At 45.6% G+C, this 24,021-nt stretch overlaps 6 protein-coding genes across 18 annotated transcripts in view; 2 read left to right on the top strand and 4 right to left on the bottom strand.

Moving 5' to 3' along the window:
• LOC119553101 (protein furry) overlaps nucleotides 1–9,076 on the top strand; it is a 53,428-nt gene extending 44,352 nt beyond the window's left edge. For 4 of the 13 annotated variants that reach the window (XM_037863260.1, XM_037863267.1, XM_037863258.1 and 1 more), the window contains 8 exons: nucleotides 3,019–4,603; nucleotides 4,666–5,172; nucleotides 5,566–6,192; nucleotides 6,819–6,866; nucleotides 6,962–7,918; nucleotides 7,982–8,227; nucleotides 8,287–8,653; nucleotides 8,718–9,076. In XM_037863260.1, coding sequence (XP_037719188.1) covers nucleotides 3,019–4,603; nucleotides 4,666–5,172; nucleotides 5,566–6,192; nucleotides 6,819–6,866; nucleotides 6,962–7,918; nucleotides 7,982–8,227; nucleotides 8,287–8,653; nucleotides 8,718–8,902 — 4,522 coding nt within the window. In that variant the 3' untranslated portion in view covers nucleotides 8,903–9,076. Of the gene's footprint in view, nucleotides 1–3,018; nucleotides 4,604–4,665; nucleotides 5,173–5,565; nucleotides 6,193–6,434; nucleotides 6,465–6,818; nucleotides 6,867–6,961; nucleotides 7,919–7,981; nucleotides 8,228–8,286; nucleotides 8,654–8,717 lie in introns of all 13 variants that reach the window. The other 9 variants (XM_037863269.1, XM_037863262.1, XM_037863263.1 and 6 more) reach the window with 4 other exon arrangements.
• On the bottom strand, nucleotides 164–984 carry LOC119553108 (serine protease 1-like). The gene has a single exon (XM_037863279.1). It carries the CDS (start codon nucleotides 982–984, stop codon nucleotides 211–213), a length of 774 nt encoding a protein of 257 aa, XP_037719207.1. The 3' UTR covers nucleotides 164–210.
• Nucleotides 1,670–2,496, bottom strand: LOC119553107 (serine protease 1). Its single transcript, XM_037863277.1, has one exon. The coding sequence runs from the start codon at nucleotides 2,493–2,495 to the stop codon at nucleotides 1,719–1,721; it is 777 nt and encodes a 258-aa protein (XP_037719205.1). The 5' UTR covers nucleotide 2,496; the 3' UTR covers nucleotides 1,670–1,718.
• A 64-nt stretch (nucleotides 9,077–9,140) lies between the features above and the next one.
• LOC119553105 (peptidyl-prolyl cis-trans isomerase D) lies at nucleotides 9,141–10,872 on the bottom strand. The gene is made up of 4 exons (XM_037863275.1): nucleotides 10,680–10,872; nucleotides 10,363–10,607; nucleotides 9,830–10,150; nucleotides 9,141–9,761 (listed from the first exon to the last, which is right to left on the bottom strand). The coding sequence occupies exons 1-4, from the start codon at nucleotides 10,759–10,761 to the stop codon at nucleotides 9,258–9,260; spliced, it is 1,152 nt and encodes a 383-aa protein (XP_037719203.1). The 5' UTR covers nucleotides 10,762–10,872; the 3' UTR covers nucleotides 9,141–9,257.
• Nucleotides 10,873–11,958: 1,086 nt separating this feature from the next.
• On the top strand, nucleotides 11,959–13,820 carry LOC119552887 (odorant receptor 67b). The gene is made up of 10 exons (XM_037862794.1): nucleotides 11,959–12,095; nucleotides 12,157–12,256; nucleotides 12,330–12,468; nucleotides 12,523–12,714; nucleotides 12,773–12,877; nucleotides 12,929–13,097; nucleotides 13,148–13,253; nucleotides 13,315–13,416; nucleotides 13,476–13,631; nucleotides 13,688–13,820. The coding sequence occupies exons 1-10, from the start codon at nucleotides 11,959–11,961 to the stop codon at nucleotides 13,742–13,744; spliced, it is 1,263 nt and encodes a 420-aa protein (XP_037718722.1). The 3' UTR covers nucleotides 13,745–13,820.
• Nucleotides 13,760–24,018, bottom strand: LOC119552886 (laminin subunit gamma-1). Its single transcript, XM_037862792.1, has 10 exons — nucleotides 23,932–24,018; nucleotides 21,467–21,837; nucleotides 20,728–20,861; nucleotides 20,544–20,671; nucleotides 19,864–20,478; nucleotides 18,654–19,065; nucleotides 15,442–18,027; nucleotides 15,040–15,376; nucleotides 14,598–14,898; nucleotides 13,760–14,535 (listed from the first exon to the last, which is right to left on the bottom strand). Exons 2-10 carry the CDS (start codon nucleotides 21,659–21,661, stop codon nucleotides 14,324–14,326), a joined length of 4,920 nt encoding a protein of 1,639 aa, XP_037718720.1. The 5' UTR covers nucleotides 21,662–21,837; nucleotides 23,932–24,018; the 3' UTR covers nucleotides 13,760–14,323.
• Between the last annotated feature and the right edge of the window lie 3 nt (nucleotides 24,019–24,021).

The following is a 24,021-nucleotide window of genomic DNA, read 5'->3' as shown; positions in this document are numbered from 1 at the left end:
AATAAATCAGATACAGCTATACGTTTGTATACTCCTCAATTTAATTCGAGCAACTAGATTGCTACCTGAAAGGCTTTAATGAAACTTAACTATAAAAGCTTTACACCTTTTTTTTTTACCATTATTGGCCTTTGGAGATACAGAGAGAATAGTTCAATAACTATTATTTTGCAGTTCATTAGGAATATATTTTGTGTACATTTTTCCAACTTAGTAATAAGCAACTCCCGACTTTTCCTGGATCCAGTCCAGGTGGTCAGTGACACGGGTATAACCAGATGGGCCGCCCTGGCAGCTGGCGGCGGAGAAAGCAATTACGCCCACTTGGATTTTGTTGTCATGGGTGACTAGTGCCCCTCCGTAATCGCCACCGCACACGGATTTTCCGTCAATTGGACTGGTGCACATACTGGAGTCGGCCACAGATCCATAGGTCTTGATGCACTCGCTGTTGCTAATGACCTGCACATCGATGCACTGCAGCCAGTCGGCCAGTTTTCCACTGCCAGTTCCTCCCCAGCCGCAGGCCACAGCCCACGAGTTCTCGAAACGTTCACCCTTTTGGCTGAGATTGGGTAGTGAGACCTTGTTGATAAAGAAGGAGAAACCCACGTAGGGAGTACGTATGAGTCCGATATCATGGCCACCGACATCGGGATATCCAGGATGACGGAAGAAATCCTCCCGCGTCACAGTGTGCTTGATCCTACCATTATCAACCCGAATGGCACCGTAGTGGATCTCCACCGAGTCGGTGGTCAGGCATTGGGCAGCTGTCAGGATCCAATTGTTGTGGATTACGGATCCTCCGCACCTGGCTCCGTTGCTCAGCCGGAGGCCCACGACGTAGGGCACCTTGCTCGGATAGGCGAAATAGCCGTTAACAATGATGTCTTTAGTACCATCGTGATGAGCTGCCGTTCGATTCCTGTGGGCACAGGCTGTGGTCACAAACAAAAGCAATACCAATAGCTTCATGGTCATGTTACTAATTGAATGTACCTTGCATTGGTTTCCTCTTTTTATGGTGCAAATGTTGCATAACGGTAGCAAATAGGTGTAATTAGTTACATAATATCTGTGTAATTATCAGGGATCCCGATATTTAATGGATGGTGTCATTAGCTAAGATATTCTTGGGGATTTTGCTGGGTGCTTTGGTTGATGATATTGTAATTTTGGATAGATGTTCTAACTTGTTCTATGAGTGCAAACTGTGCATATCGCTTAAGCTGGATTTATGAATCTATTTAAAAATATATATTTGTTTGCCTGAAATTATATAAATTCTTTCAAGAATGACAAATTAATAATATGCAGATTAATAAAGGTTTTATTAAATACCTTTGTTTGTCTATATTGATCACCTGATTCCAGGTTCTTCCAAAACTAATAACATAGATTAACTTTGAATATCTCACGAATGCCATTAAGAAAATCTTTCCATAATTTAATTATTAAACATTTCTAAAACTTCAGGGTATACAAATTTTATACTTTTTTTAAATTGTTTTAGTTTTCTGAGGTTTGTAGGTAACGTCACCAAAATTCTTAAAAAGACAATGAAGTTAAAAGTAACGAAAAGAGTTTAACAATCATTTTTTGCAGCATTCAGTAGAAATATATTCACATAATATATAGTTGTGGATCTGAATATATGTATAGGACATAGGCTAGATAAAGATTTTATTTCTATTTAGCCATAGTCAATTTCGAAGTTAGTAATAGGCAATTCCCGACTTTTCCCGGATCCAGTCCAAGTGATCGGCGACACGGGTGTATCCCGATGGCCCAGATTTACAGCCGCTGGAAGCGAACACGATGACGCCCACTTGGATGGCGTTGTCATGTGTGACCAGTGCTCCTCCAGAGTCGCCTCCACACACAGACTTTCCATCGGCAGCCCGGGTGCACATATCGGTGGAGGCCACCGATCCATAGGACCTCTCACATTCGCTGTTGCTGATGATCTGCACGTCCATGCACTGCAGCCAGTCGGCCAGCTTTCCGTTGCCCAATCCTCCCCAGCCGCAGGCCACGCACCACCAGTTCTCGAACCGCTCCCTTTGCTGGCTGAACTTGGGCAGCGCTACCTTGTTGATCAAGTTGGTGAAGCCCACGTAGGGCGTCTTAATCAGTCCGATGTCATGGCCAGCGCTGTTTCCAAATCCAGGGTGAAGGATGAACTTATCCTTGTTCACCGTATGCTGGATCTTACCGTTCCAGCCCAGATTTGAGCCGTAGTGGATGGTCACAGAGTCGGTGGTCAGGCAGTGGGCGGCGGTCAGGACCCAGGTGTTGGCTATAATGGATCCTCCGCCCACCGCTCCATTGCTAAGTCGGAGACCAACGGTATAAGGTGCCTTGCCCTCGTACGCCGGATACCCATTAACAATGATATCTTCGAGATCATCGTGATGAGCAGTGCGATTTCGATTCCTGTGGGCACATGCGGTAGCCACGAATAGTACTAACAACAGAACCTTTATGAGCATGTTGGGGAATAAATTGAAATCGTTAAGATTTTTCCGTTTTATAGAAGATTTACTGCAGAGGGTAATTAGTTTCCCAACTTCAGAGAGCTATCAGAACCTTAGACACCTAATGAGTCCCGTAATTAGCTGAGATATTCTTCCAAGGGTCAGATTTCTCCGTCTTTCCAATGGCTTTCCGAAAGGCAACCCAAACTGCACTTCTAGATTCCATAACTTGAGTAATTGGATTCCGATTTAGACGTGGGATACATCTATGAGTTTGTGGATGAATTCTCTAATATTATACATCAAATGTTTTCTTTAAATCGAGGGTCAAATTTTAAACTTATTTTCATGTTGGATTTTTTCGAATTTCCAATAGTTTTCATAATTGGGACCCAAAACTGTACTCCTACATTTAATAACTTCAGTTATTGGAGTCCGATTTAGTCGTGGGATTTAACGTTAACAATTTTACGTTAACAATTTTCTTTTAAACGAGGGCCATTGTTTTAACCAATTTTAATGTTCGATTTCCTTGCAGATGCAACGTGGCCGTTATGCTGCTCACAGACATTGTGGTGGATGGAATTCCTGGGATCGACTGGACCCTACATCTTCCGCTGATGCTGCACATCCTGTTCCTTGGACTGGACCACACGCGCATTATTGTGCGGGAGCATTGCAAGCAGCTGTGCGTGAATCTGCTGATCGTGCTGGCGGAGCACAATGACCACCTGACGGTGGCCCGAATTCTGCTGAACAGCGAGACCAGTAAACTGGACTTGGGACTCACGGTTCCAGCTCTGCCCGTGATTGATAACAATTTCACAGAGTTGCACCAGCAGTTCGACAGCTATCTGATGCACGTTAGTCCCCAGGCGGCGGCCTATGCCTTGCAGCATAATCTCTCCAGTTCCGCGATCATAGCGGCGCATCAGCAGAATCTTTCGCAAACCCCACAGAATCAGCAGCAAGCGGGTTCCCAGAGCGGACAGAATACCACGCCTCCTGGCTTGACAGCCACCCCAGCTGCTCTGCAAATAAATCCGAATAACTCGGAGAACTCAGAGGTGCCGCTGATCCATCCCGATGAGCATGCTCCTCCACAACCAGGCCCCAGTATGCCCATTGCCCATGTGATCAAGAGCCTGCTGAAGTTCCTCGCCCAGGACACATGCCAGCCACTGTGGAACTACGAGGATATTACGGCAAAAGTGTGGGCCGTAAAGTCTGCAGAGCAACTGAGCTGCTTCCTCAAGCACATGGTCAAGGTCTTCGCGGATAGTTATCCCCAAGCTCGCATTGCTGAGCGCTGGGCGCAGACTGCCCTCCAGTTGGGACTATCCTGCTCATCTCGCCATTATGCAGGACGATGCCTGCAGATCTTCAGGGCGTTGAATGTGCCGATCAACTCAAGGATGCTGTCTGATATACTCTCCAGATTGGTGGAAACTGTGGCCGAGCAGGGCGAGGACATGCAGGGATATGTTACGGAACTGCTGCTTACCTTAGAGGCTGCTGTGGATAGCCTGGACTCGGACTTCCGACCCCTGGACGTGATGAAGGATATATTTAAGAGTACTCCAAATCTGAATAACAAAGATGGCGGACCCAACTCTATTTTACCTGGCAAGAAATCCCCATCTGGCATGACACCACAATCCTCGAACTACTCAATACCCAGTCATGGAAGGAGCACCAGCTACTCGGTGTCTTACTGTGGTCGAAAGGCCAATAACTCTCCGTGTGACAAGCAGGTGGAGCTGAGAAACCGATCTTCGGGAATAGATCTGGAACGCAGCGTCGTTTGTAAGTTTGGTGTAGGCGGTGGGGGCGTGGGAGCTGGATCAGCGCTTTCCCGTTCCCGGAGCGCCCAGAGCCTCAAGATGCTGGGAGATACGGCCACGCAGGACGACAAGATGACCATATTGGCGCAGCTTTTCTGGCTCTCCGTTTCCCTGCTGGAATCAGATTACGAGCATGAGTTTATGTTGGCGCTACGCCTGCTGACCAGGGTGCTGCACCGCCTGCCCCTGGATCGCCCGGATGCGCGGGACAAGGTGGAGAAGCTACAGCAGCAGCTCAAATGGAATGCCTATCCGGGTGTGCATGCACTGCTCCTAAAGGTAGGTTTTTAAATTTCCATTAAAGATATCCAGATTAACGTTTTTTGCTTTCCCTCTTTTAGGGCTGCACCCACAGTGCCACCTATGAACCTACCATCACCCTGCTCTCTCAGTTTGCCCCTTTGCTGACCCTGCCCGTCTGTGATCCCACCCAGAGCTGCGCCTTCCCCATGAATGTGATCGCCCTGCTGCCGTACATGTTGCTACACTACGAGGACGCCAATGAGATCTGCATTCGCAGTGCGGAGAACATAGCTCAGGTATCTACGGAGCTCGGAGCAAAGCTGGAGAACTTGGGCACTGTGATGACCCTCTACAGCCGGAAGACCTTCTGCAAGGAGTCCTTCCAGTGGACCAAGTGTGTGGTCAAGTATCTGCATGACACCTATGCCCACATGGGCCTCCATATGGTGGCGTTCCTGATCGAAGTCCTGGAGAAGGGACCACAACAGGTGCAGGTGCCCGTTTTGAATGTGATTCACTGCATGCTGCACTACGTGGATTTGTCGGCTCCGCAGGCTCAGACCATCAATGCAGATTTGTTGAGGGCCATTGGAAAGTATCTGGATGTAAGTTGCAAATTTAAGTTTAGCAAATGGGTTTTCCCTCGGAAGTGCCTGCAAAAAGGTATCTTTTTCAAAGCTATCTGTTTGAAACTTTAAAACAGTTCCTATTATCATGTCATATATCTGCCAATCGAACGATAAAGATACTTGATTTTTGTTTATTCTAATTTTATTAGTCCAGTCACTCAATCTGTTTGGGTACGAATCTAATCTAAACAACCGAAAATATAATCAAATCAGTTGCTTATATATTTATTGCAATATTTATGTTGATAGAATATAAATAGAAATTTTATGTTGATATTAAATTTTATTACTTGAACCAATATTTATTTTATATAACTAAAAATATTTAAGTATATATTAAATGAAATCAATTTGTCTCTTTGTTTCTAGACGGTTAACTGGAAGGATTCGCTGAAGATTCTGAAGCTGATCGTGACCCGGAGCTCGTCCCTGCAGGTGGTGCCACCCAGTGACGGCAGCAGCGCCGGCTTATCGTTCTCTTTCTATGGCGCATATCCGGACTCGGATATGTTCTGTAAAAAGGAACTGGCCGGTCGCACCATGGAGTTCACCTTCGATGTCTCGCAAACGCCTCTGATCGGTCGTCGCATCCTGTTGAAGACGGAGGAGCCGGTGGCCACCGGTGCCGCCTCCACCACGGGCAGCTCCTCCTTGAATTCCACTTTGACGAATGCCACCACAGTGACGGTGGCGCCAAGTGCTGTCCAACAGCAGGCCAATGCCCAGATGCAGCAGCAGCGATCGCACACCAATGTGGCGGCCATGGCAGCCGCAGCAGCGGCACAGCATCAGCAGCAGCAACATGCCATCGGAGCCGGGAGCAGCGTGGTCGGAACACCCAACTCACCACGACGCAGTGCCAGCCTGTCGCCGGCGGATACGGTGCCGCTGAGTGGATGGAAACGACCCTGGATGTCGCAGTGTCGTGTGCGTGAGTGCCTGGTCAATCTGCTGACCACCTGCGGGCAGCGTGTCGGCCTGCCCAAATCGCCCTCGGTAAGTGATGCCCAAGATCCTCCCAGCCGGCCGCTTGTACATAGCCAGGTGCATGCCTTAGGCTCCCCTAGAGCTCTCCCCTCTTCTCATGCATTTTTGCAATTATTTACCTCTAACTCTTTTTCTTTCATGTATACAATACCAAATACCAATACCAAATCCAATATCAAACCAAACCAAAAACTAACACGCATTATCATCATTAACCAATCAATCCGATACCAAAATCGAAACATATCTAGGACGATTTCATAAACTCAATTTGCTCAAAGGTAAAGGACACGTTTCTATGTGCCGCGTCTAGTTTTGCTTTATGTGATTTAGGTTCTCGCATGTAGTAGCTTTTCTGAAATAAAATTTGATCATTTTGAACTTGATATTCACAGATCTTCAATTTGTATATCTGTCCTTATGAATATTTAGTAAGATAGTGTTAGTGTCAAGTTCAATTTGATATGAAAATTATTATAATCATCATTTTTGGTTGGCCTATGTTTCATTCCACACATTCCAGTCACACAAAAATACCGCCATTTGCTTTCCCTTTTCCGTTGTTCCGTTTGCATGTCGCATGTTTTGTTACAAACTGTACTTTTCGTTTATACTCTTTATGCGAACACATTTAGTCGTTGAGCACGTCACTACTAACCGGATCGATTGCGACCAGACAAAGCGTAAGCTTTATCTCTAATACTCTTCTATATAATCATCTGAATGTTTATCATAAGTTATTGTGAAATTTAACTAATCTTGTGAACTGTACGTATAGGTGATCTTCAGCCAATCTTCGGATCTGATGGAGCGCCAGTCCTCGGCAGCTTCTTCGACAGAAGAGACCTCGGGTCCTCAGGGCGATCTGAGCAGTGGTTCGAGGCGCGACGATGGTCAACCCGATTTCACCGTCTTCAAGGACTTTGATTTCCTCGAGTACGAGGACAGTATTGCTGGCGAGTCCACGGACAACTTTAATTGGGGAGTTCGGCGCCACCATGTCTTCGAGGGCGATGAGGATCGCTTGAATTGCGGCAGTGGCATTGGTGGCTCCATCAAGGGAGGTCACTCATCAGCCCTGGAGGACAGCTTCAGTGATAAGACTCCCATCTTAAGCAAGAGGAAGCGACAGATTGCAGATGATTCTTCGGATGAGGAGGCCGAATCCGAGTCACCATTGGATGAGGATCATCGTCAGTCGTTCTTGAAGTCTGGCTATAGTGCAGTGCCGCCCACTTCGCTGAGTCTCAGGGAGCGAAGGCGCCGAAATTCGGTGTCGAGGAGCGATACAAGTGGATCAAGTGCTGGAGATTTGGGTGACCTCACACCCTGCAATGCCTCGCCTCATCTACCCGGCATAATTCGTTTTGCAGCCATACGCGATGAGGCGGAGGAAAACTGGCGTCTCCAGTTGCAGGCTATGTTGGTCAATCAACCCTCGGCCCACACCTCGGAACTGCTGCAACAGTTATACAGGCTGATCAAGGAGCTTACCTTCAAGACTATTAACATTTCCAAGGAAGCCAAGAAATTCTTCACCGGCATTGGCTCACAGCTGGGCAATAGGATCTCCCTTTTCACGGATCTCCTAAGTTCTCGGGCGGATCCTCCCCAGGTTTGGTGCAGTGAGCTGCAGGCGACGACTCCCAAGCTCTTTGAAACGCTGCGTTTCAATGTTCTGGAAGTGCAAGAGCATCTAGAGACCTTCTTTGATCGCAAAGATCAGGTTTTGGAGGTATAGTTAATCAACTATAAAAAGGCGTCAGTCCTTAAATTTAAATTGCTTTTTTATGTTTAGTGTCTGGATGCCGTGAAGACCAGTTGTAAACTGTCTCTCTTCAACGAGGCAGATGTTGCTGCTTCTGGCCTGGAGTTGCCCAGCTCCTCCAGCGTAGCCTACATGCCCTTCGATCCAGCCTCAACTGAGGTGGTCCTCGACTTGGGCCGTTCCCTTTACAAGCTGATGTTCCAGCTGCTTCTGCTTATCGAATCTAATCACAAAATATCCTCGAATGTGGTGAATCATTTCCGTATCAACGAAGACGTGAGTGAAAAGATGGAATTTGAGTTTGAAACACCTTACTCTAATATATTGCTTTTCAGATGCATGACATATCCGATCTCTATGCCCTGGTTCGCGATGCCCTGGTGCGCTACACCTGCGAGGCCGAACTGGATTGCTTGGAATCCTCCACCTCAACGGAGGGCGAGCACACGCCGACGCCTTCTCCCGGCTTGCCGATGACCCACGAGGAGTTTGAGGCTGCCCTGAACGAACACATCGATCTGCAGAGGTGGCCCAGCGCTATAGCTCATGTGCGTCAGTATCGACGAATTTCGACGCTCAACGCCAGCGGTGATCAAAACCTGACCATATTTAGTTATAGCAGCCTGGACAATCGCCAGAAATGCGATGATATGTCCGTGATACTGAATGCATATGCGCATGGTATTATGAAGGATCGCACAGGTAATTATAGAAGAGCTTTAAATTATTAAAGATATGATATATAGAAATGTTCCTACTCTTTCAGCAGAAGCCTTTATAGTGTCCAAATCCGACTCGGAACTGTTTGAGATTTATGCCATTCTCTCGGAGAACTTATATCACGTATCCAGCGCCCTGACTAACATGGAGATCAGCATGAAGAGTTATTCGGCAGGCAGCGTATCAGGCAATTTGCATCGCAGCGAACAGGACATTGTGACAAATCTTTAAATTAATCTGTAGACTAAGCTATTCGCAGATCTAAGCTCCCTTTTATATGTAATCTTTTAGTATGTAAGCTGCATACTAGACACTTTGGTGTACGTAAGCGATCATTATTATTGAATGCGAAAACAAATGTGAGTTAGGTACGATCCAATATATTTATCAATTACAGCACAATAAGTCTATTCTCTCCTTCTAAAATGAATCATCTTGGTAATTACCTTTCTTGTGGAAAACCACTGACTGTTGGTAAAACAACAATATTTATTAATAATTATTTACATTCAATGAAGCCATTCAGGTCCGTATTAAACTAAAAACAAATTCAAAACGATCCAAGTAAATGGTGACTCGCTGCCAGCTAGGCAAATAGATTTTTAAGCGCATTTCGTTGCTGTCGGTTGTACTGGGCCAGGAGTTGCTTGGTGCTATTCAGTTCATTTAGGATCTGTTTGTTCTCGGGCAGAAGATTGTGCGCCTTCTTCAGATCATTGATGGCCTCCTCGTAGTTGCGCAAACCACGCTGTGCCTGGCCACGCCGGTAGAAAGCCTTGCTGCATTTGGGATCCAGACGAATCGCCTCGGTGCAATCATTCCTGGCACTAATATAGTTGCCCAGTTTCAGGTCAACGGCGGCTGAGTTTATGTTGTTCACCACGTAGAAGCCGTCTATTTTTTGCAGATCCGTATCGACGAGGTGCTTTTTAAACGGGTTAAGTTGTTGCCAGCCGAACTGTTTGCTAAGGTAATGATAGTATCGATTGGCCTTGCGATACTTTGCACGGGCCTCATGATAGCGGCCGAGACTGTAGAAGTGATTGCCCGATTGCCGAATGACCGTGAGCAGCTCCACCGCTGCGTCTGCCTGAAGTGGGGGTATTGGAATTGGGTCAGTAGTGCAGCTATGAAATGGAAAATCTTATCTTCACTCACTGTGAACTTGCCGAACTTGCGGGGCCAGTCCTGCGGATAGTGGGGCAGCTTGTCCGCCGTCTCGTCGCTGCACTCAAGGCCCCAATCCTCGCCAGAAGCTATCTCCCCGCAGTCCCGTATCACAATCTCCGCCGTGGGATCGCCCTCGTCATTGCAGTTTTGTTCCATTTCAGCTACAATACCCAGGCCGCGTAGGACACGACCTACGACTACGTTGGTTCCATTCAGATTCTCACAGCCGACGGCCGAGATGAAAAACTGTGAGTTGGTGGAGTTGGGCTTGCCGTAGTTGGCCATGCTGACTACGCCTTCTTCGTTGTGCTGGGGATGATTTATTAGTTATAGTATGGGTACAAAAGAGAATCTCTTTTAAGAAGGTATTAGACACCTTCAAGGTCTTTTAAGATTTTAAATCACTTGAAAAGGCTCTGGTAGAGGATAGAACCATCAAATTGGGGTCCATATTAATGGAACCTTTAAATGATTAGTAATCTTTGGAGACCTAGTTCGCCCCTGCTTTAAATTCGACCCACCGTGAGTTCAAAGTTCTCATCCTCAAATACTGGACCGTAGATGCTCTCCCCGCTGGTTCCATCGTTATTGACCACATCCCCGCTCTGGACGGCAAAGACGCGCTTGACCTTGTGGAATCGGGTGCCCTTGTAATGGAGTGGTTTGCCCATGGTACCGATGCCACATTCGCCCGTGCAAAGAGCACGGAAATTTTCCGCTGTCTTCGGCACAACATCCTTGCGCAGTTCAATTATCATGCGACCCGCTGCGAGATTAATACAGAAGATTCAACTGGTTGGCATGGCAATGGCCTCAATCTCGGTCAGAATCCACTCACCATCCTCCTTGCCAATGGAAATGTCCAGGTAAACCAGCGGATTGGTGGGTTTCACTGCCCGGAGCAGCTTGCGTTCGTCCATGTTCGCCCTGAGGGGCGGGCTCTGAGTTATGTGACTTATCACTGCCCGCCAACTAGACCAGGCTGGTCAAAATTATCACCCGATTACTAAGTTGCGAATAAATTTGTTTACCTTATTTTAATAATGTGGCTGTGGTAGGGAAATCCCAAAACACCTGCAGCTGCTCACGACTTATAGCCTCTGCACACTGACGCTTAATACAAATGTAGTCACTAATTATCATAAACAATTCTTTAATGGTAAAACTTTTATGGTAAATTATTCGGAATTTTGAAGTTTTGAAATAATTTCTTTTGTTTAAGTTGAAAAAAAAGATACTTTATCCATTGTGTAGCGGCGTTTAGCAAGTACACCCTCATAACCTACCAGCTTAATTTACATTGTAGATCTATTTACACAACAGCATGTTAGGTGTAGAATCCATGTATATAACTTTTAGTAGTTTGGTGGGTAGGTTAAGGGGAGCTTGGAGGTCATTTCATCTGTGTCGTCTGCTTTTTCGTTTCCTGCTATTCCTACACTTATGACTAGGGATCCAGATGAGGCAAATTTTGGGGAAGTGTTTGGTGATAAAGTTTCTAACAGATGTGGCGTAGTAGGAGTGGTTATTGTGATTGGTAGGAAACGAGACTCAGGAAAGAAAATCGGTACATATCACATCTTTGGCTGGAATTTTCAGGGTATTTCACTATCATCTCAACAAATTAAAGTATTGTATATTTATTCCGTTTTAAACGTTGGGCAACTTGTTGGCACATAATAATAACAGACTACCATTATAAATATTTTTCTTAAATTTTATATTCAAACTTTGAAGAAACTTTCAGCTTTAATTACTATACAAATTGTTGTTGTTTAAAGTGATGCTTGCTTCCTTTGTTCGGTTATCGTAAAAACTCCTTCCTACGATGTCTGACTTTGATTTCATTAAAGCCATTAAACACATATTATTGTGTCTTTGTTAGCCATACCCCTTCGATGAGGTCTAAATTTTTAATGCGTTTGAGATACGCCCATCCAATTCAGTTAATTATTTGTGTCCTGTGCCGAGTTGCACAATAACCACAACTTAAAACAAATTATTCCACTGGAACCGTATAATTTGGGCCACTAATTGAGACCAAAAAGCCGTTGCAAATGCCTTAAAAACATAGGATACGGGTTGTCTTTAAACAGTCTTAGAATAAACTACAAGGAATGCAGGACCAACTGGATCAGGAACTCGATCGCATCGACCATATTCCCAAATTGGGGCTTCTGTGGGTGGAGTACAGTGCCTACGCGCTGGGTGTTAATATTGCACCCAGGAAGCGTAGCTCGAAATACTGTCGATTGTAAGCAGTACTGTTCTATCCTTGCCTAGATTGATGTACTAACTATATCGTTCTAACCTAGAACTCGCATTGTGGTCTTGATTGTTAACCTGAGTATCATATACAGCCTCATCGCTTTCATAATGGAAAACTACATGATCTCTTTTGAGACCTATGTTGAGGTTTGCTTGAGATACTTATGTTATTTGCTGTGTTGTTTATTCCTTAATTTTTATCTATCCTATGTTCTATCAGGCGGTTTTACTCACCTTTCAACTGAGCGTTGGCGTGGTTAAGATGTTTCACTTTCAGAGTAAGGTGGATTCTTGTTCCAAGCTGGTGTTTTCTACAGAGACAGGTCAGGTCTTAAAGTCTCTGGGGCTCTTTGAATTGGGTAAGACAGTAAAATAGTTTAGAGGTATTAACTTTATCAAATAAATATTCACAGACTTGCCCAAAAAACAGGAGCTCCTGAGAGCAGTCAGCTTGATCTTGCTGGACAACTGGCGTATCATTGATAAGCAGGTTATGTTCTTCTTCAAGATCGTCTGCATGCCTGTGATTTACTACACAATGAGACCCTATTTTCAGTATATGTACGATTGCTATATTGTTAAGGAAACCTGTGAAATGACCCTGAGTATGTGAAATGTTGGAAAGATCTTTACTTTTGTTTTACCTTATTTTTAACATTTCAGCTTACCCAGCCATTGTTCCATATGTACAACTGGGAAAGTTTGAATTTCCATCTTATGTGATTCGCTTCTTTCTTCTGCAATCTGGTCCGTTTTGGTGCTTTTTTGGTAAGGAACTATTAATCTTTTTATTTCAAATCTTATTTGAGCATTTTTTAGCGGTGTTTGGCTTCAACAGTTTATTTGTGGTCCTCACTAGATATGAGTCTGGTCTTATAAAAGTCTTACGGTTTCTTATTCAAAATTCTACCTCGGATGTCCTGGTTCCCAGGCATCTAAGAGTTAAATATCTTCAGTGTTGCGTAAGGCTCTTTTCTCGCATATCAAAGTAAAACAGCTTCCTCTTTTATAAGCCTATTTTAACCAAATTTATTTTAGCCATCATGATCAAATTGAGAACCTCTTCAAGTATATTATCCTGGTTCAGTGCTCTGTAAGCAGTATTTTGATCTGCATGTTACTTTACAAGATAAGCACTGTGTTGGTAGGTTGATTGATTAGCTATATAATTTATGAATCCTTTAAGATCTTAACTCTTTTTATAGGAAGTTGGCTGGGTGTGGATGGGCATGATTATGGTCTACTTTGTCACAATAGCTTTGGAGATCACCCTGTACAACGTGAGTGCACAGAAAGTTGAGACCCAGGTGAGTTATATGAATATTATTATTATTAATTATTCTGTGGAGGAAATATCATATTTCAGAGTGAACTACTGTTCTATGATTGGTACAACTGTGGCTGGTACAATGAGTCCAAGGAATTCAAGTTCATGATCAAAATGATGATCCTGTTCTCACGTCGAACTTTCGTGTTGAGTGTGGGTGGATTTACCAGTCTCTCCCACAAATTCCTGGTGCAGGTATTGTATTTAAAATTGCTAATGTTGACTATAAAATAGTCAAAAACCCATTTCAGGTCTTTCGTCTCAGCGCCAACTTCTTTTTGCTACTGCGAAACATGAACAACAAGTAAATCAATCTAAACTTCTACAAAATTACAACGTTGGAAAAGTTATATTTTGAAGGGAAACTCTTTAAGCGACTTATACACAAAGATACATGGTAGTTGTATTGGCACATTAAACGTAGATGACAAATATGTTAAAATATAAGTGTTTAGTATAGGTTTCAGGTGGAGCTACGGCAGAGATAGAGATATGCGATTGGATTATCGGATTGGAGTACAAGGTCTTGTGTTTTTCATTTTCGTTTAGTTATTCTTTAACATATAATACAGTTCGTTGCTGGCTTGAAACTGGCGAAGCACAGTTGGCAGTTGGTTCTCGACGGGGGCATCCTCTTGTATCATTATGGTATATGGCATACAGTATGCGAACGATGATGCGTTAAAGCTTAACGTTGCTCAGTTGATCTCCTTGGTGGAACCTTGTCTGGTCACTAAACAGAATATTTCGGCTAAGGCACTAAAATTACATAATTTCATTCAACGACTACGTTCTATCATAAATCTGATTTGTTCGTCTCGTTCTGATCTGATCCTCGTTTATCGTACTTAGTTTTAATTGAAGTAGTTGTTATTGGGAGTGGACCTCTAGGGTTCCAGGCGGTTGCGACTGAAGCAGCCTTCGGGGAGAGCCTGGGAAATAAGGCCAATATTCTGGACCTCATCTTTGAGCTCCCTTAACTCGGCGTCGTACTTATCGATCAGATTCTTCTGTTTTGTGCGCTGTTCCCGGTACTTTTCAATGCGTCCTGTCAGGTTGACACGATTGATCTCACCCTCCACAGTGGCCAAACGATTCTCTGCGGGATTGGTTACATTATTTTTATCAAGTGTTCGATGTAAAGAGGATTCTTTAACCTACCCAATTTATCCAAATCGCCCGTGTTGATGTCCTTCAGGTTCTCCAGCTCATCCTTGATGGCCGTCAGCTCGGCATTGGCCTTTTCGATCTGCTTCTGGGCCTCTTGGGTATCGGCCTTGGCCTGACCCACCTTTCGCTTGGCGTCGTCCACCAGATTGTCGTCTTTGGTTGAGCTCTCCTCCAGCTTGAAGATGTCCATTTCGGTGAGCTTCACCCGGTGATTTAGTTGGTCGGCCTCATCTCGCAGATTGCGGGCGGCCACCTTGGTCTCATTGGCCTTGCGACGAATCAGCTCGGCATCCTGTAGAAAAATTTTAAAAAATTAGAAATGAATTTCTTTAGAACAGATGGACCCAACATGAATCATAATAACACATTAGTCAGTCAAGAAAATGAGAACGCGAATTCTTCAGAACAAGAGAAACACTGCTTAGACACCTACCTTTGAAGCCTGTTCGGCGTACTTCAATTGCGCCTCCTGGGCGTTCTTCTTGGCCTCGTTGGCATTCTTGTTGGCTCCGTCCAGGGCCTCCTCCGCCTGGCTGATTAGGCTCTTGGCATTCTGGATATCCTTCTCGATGTTGGGCACAGTCTGCAGGGCCTGCTCCGCACTCTCCGAAGTTCGCTGGACTTCCGACTGGAAGCCGGCCAGCTTTTCGTAGGTATTATTGGCCTCCTTGAGGGTGTTGTCACCCTGCTCCACTGCCTTGGTGGCCTTGTCATGGGCAGCCTTGGCCCGCGCCAGCAGATCGGAGTCTTCCTGCTGCTGCTGTTCAGCTCTGGAAGTTAGGATAAGGATTAGTTACAAAAGATCTAATAGAGGAAGTCCTCCCAGTGAACCCACCTCTTCAACAGCGTTTCCGTCAGTTCCTGCTCCGTTTCGAAATCCGCAAAGAGTTCGCCGTTGCTGTTGGACAAATCGTTGATCTGCTGGAGCAGCTCATCCGCTCGCTCGTTGGCCGCCACTGCATCCTTCTTCAGCTGACTGATATCGATTTCCGGTTGGGTCTGACGGTTGACATCGTTCAGAAGGGTCAAGGCGGTTTCGTAAACCTCGTTGGCCTTGCGCAAAGCCTCCTTGGAGGTCTGGATGACGGTGCCCAGCGACTGTTTGACATGACTCAGCTCTAAACCCACTTCGGTCTGCAGTTCCGTGCCGATCTTCTCCTGCAGCTCGATGGCACTCTTGGCCAGCTGATGGGCCTTCTCTACGGCATCCTTGGCATCCTTGGCGTTCTTCAGATCAAACTGAGCCTCCGAATCCAGTTTGATGGACAAGGCACGTGCCTCGCGCGAGATGTCCGAGATTAGCTCGGATTGCTGGCCAAACTGCACGGATTTCTCCTTGGCTTTGGCCAAGGCCTGGGCACCCTCGTCGCTCAGAAGATCGAGAGCCTGCTGAAGTTCCTTCTTGGCATTCTCGGTGATCTGGTCCAGAATTGTGTAGTTCAGCCGGGCCTTATCAATCTCGGCATTGGCATCCGACTGGAACTTGTCCGCACTCTGCAGGTGCTCCCTCACGGTGTCCAAATGCTTGTGCAGATCATCGATGACCTCGACGTAGGTCTTACCACCCTCACCGGAGTTCTCGCGAGCATCCTGGTCCAAGACGGCCACCTTCTCCTGGACCGCCTTCAGCTTGGCCTCGAACTCATCGTCATTGGTCACCGGGGTGCGGGCAATCTCGTCCAGCGTTTGGCTGAGATTGAACAACTTGGCGCGATGCAGATCGGCGGCATCTTGGACGAGGTTATAGCAATCGGGGCAATCGATGCAGCCCCGATGCCTGTCGTACTTGTTCTCCTTGCAGCGATCGCAGCGACGACCCTCGACATTGTCATTGCAAGGACACTGGCCATTCTGGTCGCACTGGAATCCCTTGGAGCCGCTCTCGTCGCATTCACATGGCTTGCAGCCCTCGCTGGAGAAGCCATAGAAGTAGTTCTCGCACTGATCACATCGCTGACCAGTGACTCCTGGTCGGCAGTGGCATTGCCCAGTGTACCGATCGCAGGTGGAGTTGAAGCTGCCCACCGGATCGCACAGACAGTTCTCGCAACCATTGCCCGAACGGATGTTGAAGTAACCCGGCTGACACTCTCCACAATCCCGGCCAATCACATTCGGTTTGCAGTGACACTGACCCGTGACCTGGTCACATCGCGTGATGCTCTGCTCGTCCTGCTCGGTTCCGGCCTCGTAGCAACTGCAGCGATCACATCGTCCATGGGGCAGGGCCAGGGGATCTCCAAAGTGTCCCGACAAACACTGATCGCAGTGCTCCCCGGCCGTATTGTGGATGCACTTCAGGCACTCACCCGTCGTCCTATTGCAATTGCCCACAGCATTGGGATCCACATTGCCATTGCAGTCGCAACTCTTGCAGGTCTGCACTTCGCCCAGGAGACCCGTGGGATCGCCATAGAAGCCATCGCTACACTGCTCGCAACGGGAACCAAAGTAGCCCTTGGGACACTCCGTACAAATAACCGTATCCTCGTTGATCTGCAGGCAGGCTCCATCATTGGGACAGGGACACCGCTTACAGTCGTTGGGAGTTCCACCCAACGCATTGCCATAGAATCCCTTGGCACACTGATCGCAATTATCCCCATGGGTATTGTGCTGGCAGATGCACCTGCCCGTCTCCGAGTCACAGATATCCGCATGGCCATGACAATCGCAGGGGATGCAGGGCATGAAGGGTCCTCCGCGGGCGGGACTGTGCCGGTAACCGGGGGCGCAGGACTCACAGAACTGGCCCAGGTAACCCTCCGGGCAGGTACATTGTTCAATCCAGGTGGCCGGATGACCAGCTGCGCCACGATGCGCCGTTTGTAGCTCCACATCGTCCAGGATGGCTTCACCCTGCACCGAGTACGTGGCCCTGATCTTGATGGCCGTCAGGTTGGACAGAATCGAGAGGAATCCACGGGCAGACTGGCTGGGCTGCCATTGGTAATCATGATGCTCGTGCAGCCGGAAGGTGTATTCCTTTACACCCTGATCGGGTATTCCATTGCCCTGGGCGAAAATGGGCAGCGAGATGCGGCTGCCGGCTCCCTCCAAAATCACATCACTCACTCCGGTATTGACCACCTGGCCAACTAGCTGCAGCTTGAACTTCAGATCCCTGTTGTAGGAGGCACGTTGATCCCCGAGGAAGCGATCCGGTGCCTGGAAGTACACGTGCTCGTTGCCCTGGGCAGTGGTTCCAATGCTCCGGCTGTATTGGTTGTACTTGATGTCCACCTCGCGTTGGTTCAAATCGGCGGCCGTCCAGCGTTCCTTGAACTTGTTGAAGTTGGAGGTCACCGAGACAATGGAGTAACCCGGTGCCGTCATGCACTCCGAGGTATGTCCGTAGCAGAAGCAGGGGGTGCAGCCAAATCGGTTGGTCTTGTCCAGGTTGAAGAAGCCGGGCTTGCATCTACGGGGGAGAATGGGAATATTATAGAGGGGTATATAGGAAGGTTTCTTAGGCCTGATTTCAATATGTCAGGTTAAAGTTCTCTTTAGTTATCTATCAGACAATTTTTGGATGTTCGGAAAGATAGGTTTATTTTATCAACGTGATGTTACAAGTAGTTTTACGAACGATGTTTCCGAAGTTTCTAACAACCTATTTCTTAAAGTCATGGTAAAGTTCTGGTGGTTATTTTTAATGGGAAAAATATTAAGTTAAGTTGTTCGGGATGCGAGTTCGAAAGAGGATTCCCAAGTCTTTGTTTCTTAATGTCATGTTAATGTTTTAAAAGATTCACAGAAAGTTAACATTAAGTTAAGTTGTTAGGTAAGACAAATTCATTTTCTTTATGCAATGTTAGTTTACGAGCTAAACATCGGTTGAAAGAGTAGACAAACTTTTGGTTTTCAGCTTGGTGAAATAAACACTAACATGATGTAGAGAAACTTATTATTTCCAAACACTCAATTTAACACAAAGACTAAAGTTAACATGACTTTGAGGAATCGGGTTAAAAGAGACTATGGGCTTATTAAGAAAAAGTGGATCAAAGATAAGGCAGAGCTATCTTATAGATTGCAACCACTCACTCATTGCAGCGCCTTCCCTCCACGTTGCCCTTGCAGAAACAGATTCCGGTCTCCGCATCGCAGGCGGGGGTGTTCTCGTGGGATCCCCGACTGTCGCAGCCGCACTGCTGGCATCCATGGGGTCCGAACTGGTAGTAGTTGTTCTCGCACCGATCGCACTTGTCGCCCGTCACTCCCGGCTTGCACTGGCACTTGCCGTGGCTGTTGCACTGCAGCGATCTGGAGCCCACGGGATCGCAGGCGCAGTTGATGCAGTAGCCATCTTCGCGCATGTAGAAGTTCTCCTTGCAGCGTTCGCAGTTGGGGCCATCGCGGTTCTCCCGGCAGTCCAGACAGTGACCTCCATGACCCGTCAGGTTGAAGAGCTGTGCGTCGAAGAAGCACTTGTCCGCCAGTCCATTGCAGTTGCAGGCTACGGAGATATAGTATATTTTATTGGTTTTCCTTTTGCTTACCCTACATTATTTATACAGTTAATCAGGTACCAATTCGGCACTCCTGGCCCTATAAGATTCGTCTCTAGACTGTAATCACTTAACCAGCCTTGGACAAAAGCCAGTGGTAATAAGAAGACTGCAGGCAAGCAAGGCACAAACATGACTGATGGGCTGTCTTCACTGCTCTTAACTTAGACTGCCTCTAACGGCAAAGTGGTCTGTCCTTATATAGACTGTTTAGACTGGACACTGTGTCCAGCTGATTTGAAAACCTGAAAACTCATCTCTTCACCCCAGGAAAATTGCAGTTAGAAAAAACAAGTTTACGTAACTTTTGTGCTGTAGGATATTCACTTTAAATTACATCATCATTTTAATTTATTCACATTTTTTTTCTTTAACAATTAAACCCCCTCCGAAAAAACCTTTAGTTTTAAAGTATATATTCATAACAAACTGTTTTTCAGTATGTCTTGTAAGAAAACCTTGGGTTCCAACCTATTCTTCTCTTATCCTTATCAAAACTCATTTAGGTTTTAAAAAGTGTTTTAAACTACTTTTAAAAACTATTTTTTATGCCATTAATATTATTATATTAATCTTTAAATATTAAAATGTTTTAATATATTACTATTTGTCCACGTGCTTGTTTTTTTATCGCTTTTGTCAGTCCTCAGTATAATTGTTAAGTTTTTCCAAAATTTTTGATTAGATGTTCAGGTTTTGTAAACATATAGAGATTCCCCAATTATTTTTACCTATACAGCACCTACCTTTGCACTCGTTGACTTTCGTTGAGGTGGACCTCTTCCATTTGAGGTCGTTGTAGAGCGGCAGGCAGCGGTCGCAGTCGGGTCCGTCGGTGTTGTGACGGCACTCGCAGACCACGGTCCTCTCGCCATGCATTCCCGTGCTGTGGACACACTTGCTGGCATGACCATTGCACTTGCAACGGGCACCCACAGAAATGTCACTGATGGCATAGAAGTAGGACTGCAGCACCTGGGGATCCCCGAAGACCTCGTCACCGAAGGTGTTCAGGCGGTCCAAGGTGATCCGGATATCTGTGGCCGTGACCCATTCCTGCAGCTCCGCACTGCGCTCGAAGTTGATGCCACTGGGACGACCCTCCAGCGTGGAGAAGACAATACCTCCGTCCCTCAATGGCGAGATATCACTGTACTCGCTGGTGCAGAAGGCATGGGCCTCGCCCTCCCCCTTGCGAATGGCCCTCGAGTCGGGCAAGGAGTACGTGTCTCGACAGGTGGCACTGTAGAACTGGTAGGGAATCCAGGGTCCAGTCTGCGAGGTCCTCTTGTAAATGGTAAAGGACTCGGGACGAGGCGACCGGAACAGAATGCTCACATACGTGATATCGTAGGATTTGCCTGGGGTTCAGGATAATTATTATAAGGATCGGTTTTTATAATATCAACCTTTGTATAAGTCCTACCTAGGTTCAAGGTAAGATTCACGTAGCTGGGGTGCTGGATGCCCTCGTACATGGTCTCCGACTGCCACCAGGTGGAGTTTTCCGCTTTATGCTTATCCGTCAGGAAGGTAGTATTGTGATCATTGAGTCTAGAATCAGGAAGGTTTTCATTTATTGATTTATATATATTATATCCTACACTCACCTGCAAAACTCGCAGCTTTTGTGATTTTGATTCATCGTTTGAACGCAAAAGTGGGTGTCCTTTGGCTCACCACAGGTATTAGTTGACTCGATGGGCAGTTGAAAGGCAGCATTGATGAACTCAGGCAGACATTTCTAAAGGACAATAACATTAAGAATGTTTTATTACTGATTTTTCATCTGTATCCTAAATAACCAACAAAAGTTCAGTTCCATTCATTCATTCATTGACAAATAAGAAAAGTTGATAGATAGAATTTACAAGTACTATAACATTTTCTAATACAATAGTTATGTAACTTCTAAATTAATAGTAAAACAACTATAAAACTACTACGTATTTTGTTGTTGTGAGAGTAACTATTTCTTTGGTCAAACTGAAAATTCCATAAGTTAATTTAACTACCATAAAAGTACATTTGACCCAAAACATTAGCGAGGTAAAGTTTAATTTATATCGTATATTACTCATTCCTAAAAGTCCATTAATATCAAGTAGTAAATTAATTTGAATGTTATTTTTCAATAATATATCGTTAGAGATCATTGTTTTAATGGCAGATTCCCAGAACTTCCTCTAATTTGTTCCATTCCCCGAAACTGTCGCTTTGTATGGCTCAATTAATTTGCATCTCTCGCTCGAATTGACCCAACCCAAAAGCAGAATGTCCAACCACTAATTCTCAATTCTCCACAATTGGTTTGTGGACAAACAAAGCGGGTAAGTTCCGCCCCCTTACCTGCGGTCTGCCATATGGATCGTAGCACTCCAGGGCGGGCAAGTATTCCACTCCCCGCAGCTCGTGGCCTCCGACGGAGTTGATGGGTGGACGTTGGGCGGCCAGGATGATGGTGGAACAGCAGGCGATCAGGACTCCAATGAGCAAAGGACGCGCCGTGGAGGAGCCACTGTGGCTCCACCGGTTGCGCTTCATGGTGGGTTTGGTTTTTGGGTGGCTCTTTAGCTACAGGTGGGTGTATTTCGCTGGGATATCTACAAGTTCTAAGACTATTTGGTTTTCTTCGTAGCTTCGAGGTTCCTTCTTCTCGTTTCGCTCTTCAATTCATTACGGATTATTTCCTACTGATGGTGCCTGAGCGACTTCATATGCTGGAAAATGCATGAGATTATATGATTATGAATCAGTTTAGATACCGCCGAAAATTTTGAAAACATGTGTGGTACATATTGCTCCGGAGACTGGGGCCGATTTTTAATTAGTTCGCCGAGCAAATCGCTCGAAAAATAAACTTTACTGTCCGCGGACCGGCAATGAGTTCATTTGCTTTTGGGTAAACAAAACGAAAACTCGAAAGGCAAAAACTGCAAATGAAAATTTCAAACAACAAGCAGCCGTGTGAGCTACAGAGACATAAATAAACTCTCGAGCATGAGTTCCAGTTGTACTGCCCACCGCCATGTGTATTTTGCTATTCGGGAACTTGAAGTAATTCTATGCGATGATTTCATCTACTCCTCTACATCTACTCATTCCCATTCTCAATTTCGAGCTGCAACCGCAACAATTGCGGCAGCTGCCTTTCAGTAATGAGGATTCTAATGTCTTAGTATATAGACTGCACTGGCTGCAAGGTTGGATCAATTTAGATTTTGCAGATCCAAGATTAATGTGTTTCTTTTTTATGAATTCAGTAGAGCAGAGGCACTAATTAGCAAATATTTACTTAGTATTTGCGGGAAGATGATATCACATCCTCGGAAACAGAATGCAATATGAGAGGAAAGCTGAAAGATTCCCTTGGGGATACAGGAAAATACCAGTTCACGTGGGTGAGATGCGGAATTCCAGGGTGTATCGTATACAGCTGAAAGGGCTTATAAAGAAATACTCCTCTGGAATTTCATTCAGTGAAACCAATATCACGGCTCTCATTCCAAATTTGAATTCCTAGAAGCGCCGGCTCGTTCTATTCCAAAAATATTTTCAGCTCGAAGTTCGGATTGGGGTTTTATTATATTTGTATACTATACACACACACAGTCCACAACCGAGATTTATTTGTCTAAAAACTGTTTGTTTGCACATAAATTCTAATTATAATCACTATATATTTTTATCAATGGCACCCATTTATTTCCTCTCCCGAGATCCCGTTTTACTTCATTGTCTTGGCTTATCAGGCGCTGAGTTCTTTACGGATCGTAACTACTCGAAATCTGTTGTCAGGCCGCCCGACTTTCAGATGAACCCTTTGCGAAGAGTTCAGGCGAGGCCAAGACACAGCCCACATAACACTGATACTGGAACTACACACTCCGCACACACATACTATATATAATATATGGTCGGAACGAACATCTACATCCGCTCCATTCAGATTTGAGATTCCCGTATTGCATATATAGAGGAGTGTAATGTACACTTATGTATTGACTGGGTCTTGAGCTGCGACGAGATACGCTCCTATGAAACCGAACACGAGTTCCTTTGGCGATAAGAATTTGGGGCTACGAACTAGATGATATCACACTCTATATAAAAACTACAGCTCTATGGCGAGTACGTTTCTGTTTTCCATTAGGCTTAAATGCGTTTTTGTTTGCACCTTTTGGGCTGTATCTTTATTGCTCGGTTTGTTTTTATCCACTGGTTTAGCCGCACGCACACTCACGAAAACAGCAGGTAGAGGGAAATCGAAGGAAAGCACTCAAAAAACACACTCAGATACTTTTACGAACTCCGTTTCGTATCTCACGGATGCACAGAGGGCGCAGCAACTGCGTTATTTTCGTTTATTTATCGGCTATATTTATATGGTAGATACATTTTCCGCAGCAACACATGGCACTTTTCGGTGATTTCCATAAAACATTTTCCAATTATTATTCATAGGACTGGCACCTTGGCACCTTTCGATGAACTGCAGTTATCCATCCACAATTGTGTGCACACTTTTCTGCCTTGTTGCATTTCTGCTGACTGGCTTTTTGAGTTGGGATTCTGTTGCCTCGTTTTTCGTGTAATTGTATCGGCACCTCGAAGGCAAGAACCTCACGGGTAAACACACCGTACACATGCGAGATACTTTTTATCTAGAGGGGCAGTGCTTTTCCTCTTGCGTTTTCTGTCTGACCTGGCCGACAGCGAAGTGAACGAAAAACAAACTAAAAGGTGACCCGAGAAAACTTGAGACTCCGAGTGGGCTCCGTTCCACTAGATGCACCACTGGCGGCAGCACTTACTTCGTCGCTCAGAAGACGCTGGCAACCGCTATCGAGGACGTCCAATGCTCAACTGACTCTCGAGGAATGCGAGACCCAACGGATCCGATT

Source organism: Drosophila subpulchrella, chromosome 3L, assembly GCF_014743375.2.
Source record: "Drosophila subpulchrella strain 33 F10 #4 breed RU33 chromosome 3L, RU_Dsub_v1.1 Primary Assembly, whole genome shotgun sequence".
NCBI classification, from domain to species: Eukaryota; Metazoa; Arthropoda; class Insecta; order Diptera; family Drosophilidae; genus Drosophila; species Drosophila subpulchrella.
Note: the sequence above shows the minus strand (reverse complement) of the source record. Positions and strands in the feature narration are given on the sequence as shown.

Bases quoted from the DNA above. Each gene is read 5' to 3' on its own strand.
- LOC119553108 (XM_037863279.1), bottom strand. From the start codon at position 984: ATGACCATGAAGCTATTGGTATTGCTTTTGTTTGTGACCACAGCCTGT.
- LOC119553105 (XM_037863275.1), bottom strand. From the start codon at position 10,761: ATGGACGAACGCAAGCTGCTCCGGGCAGTGAAACCCACCAATCCGCTG. The intron at 10,608-10,679 runs GTGAGTGGATTC...TTAATCTCGCAG, and splicing joins TTCCATTGGCAAGGAGGATG to CGGGTCGCATGATAATTGAA. The intron at 10,151-10,362 runs GTGGGTCGAATT...AATCATCCCCAG, and splicing joins ATGAGAACTTTGAACTCACG to CACAACGAAGAAGGCGTAGT.
- LOC119553107 (XM_037863277.1), bottom strand. From the start codon at position 2,495: ATGCTCATAAAGGTTCTGTTGTTAGTACTATTCGTGGCTACCGCATGT.
- LOC119552887 (XM_037862794.1), top strand. From the start codon at position 11,959: ATGCAGGACCAACTGGATCAGGAACTCGATCGCATCGACCATATTCCC. The intron at 13,254-13,314 runs GTAGGTTGATTG...CTCTTTTTATAG, and splicing joins ACAAGATAAGCACTGTGTTG to GAAGTTGGCTGGGTGTGGAT. The intron at 13,632-13,687 runs GTATTGTATTTA...AACCCATTTCAG, and splicing joins CCCACAAATTCCTGGTGCAG to GTCTTTCGTCTCAGCGCCAA.
- LOC119552886 (XM_037862792.1), bottom strand. From the start codon at position 21,661: ATGAAGCGCAACCGGTGGAGCCACAGTGGCTCCTCCACGGCGCGTCCT. The intron at 19,066-19,863 runs GTAGGTGCTGTA...ATATCTCCGTAG, and splicing joins GAAAGTCAACGAGTGCAAAG to CCTGCAACTGCAATGGACTG. The intron at 14,536-14,597 runs GTAGGTTAAAGA...CCAATCCCGCAG, and splicing joins GGGCGATTTGGATAAATTGG to AGAATCGTTTGGCCACTGTG.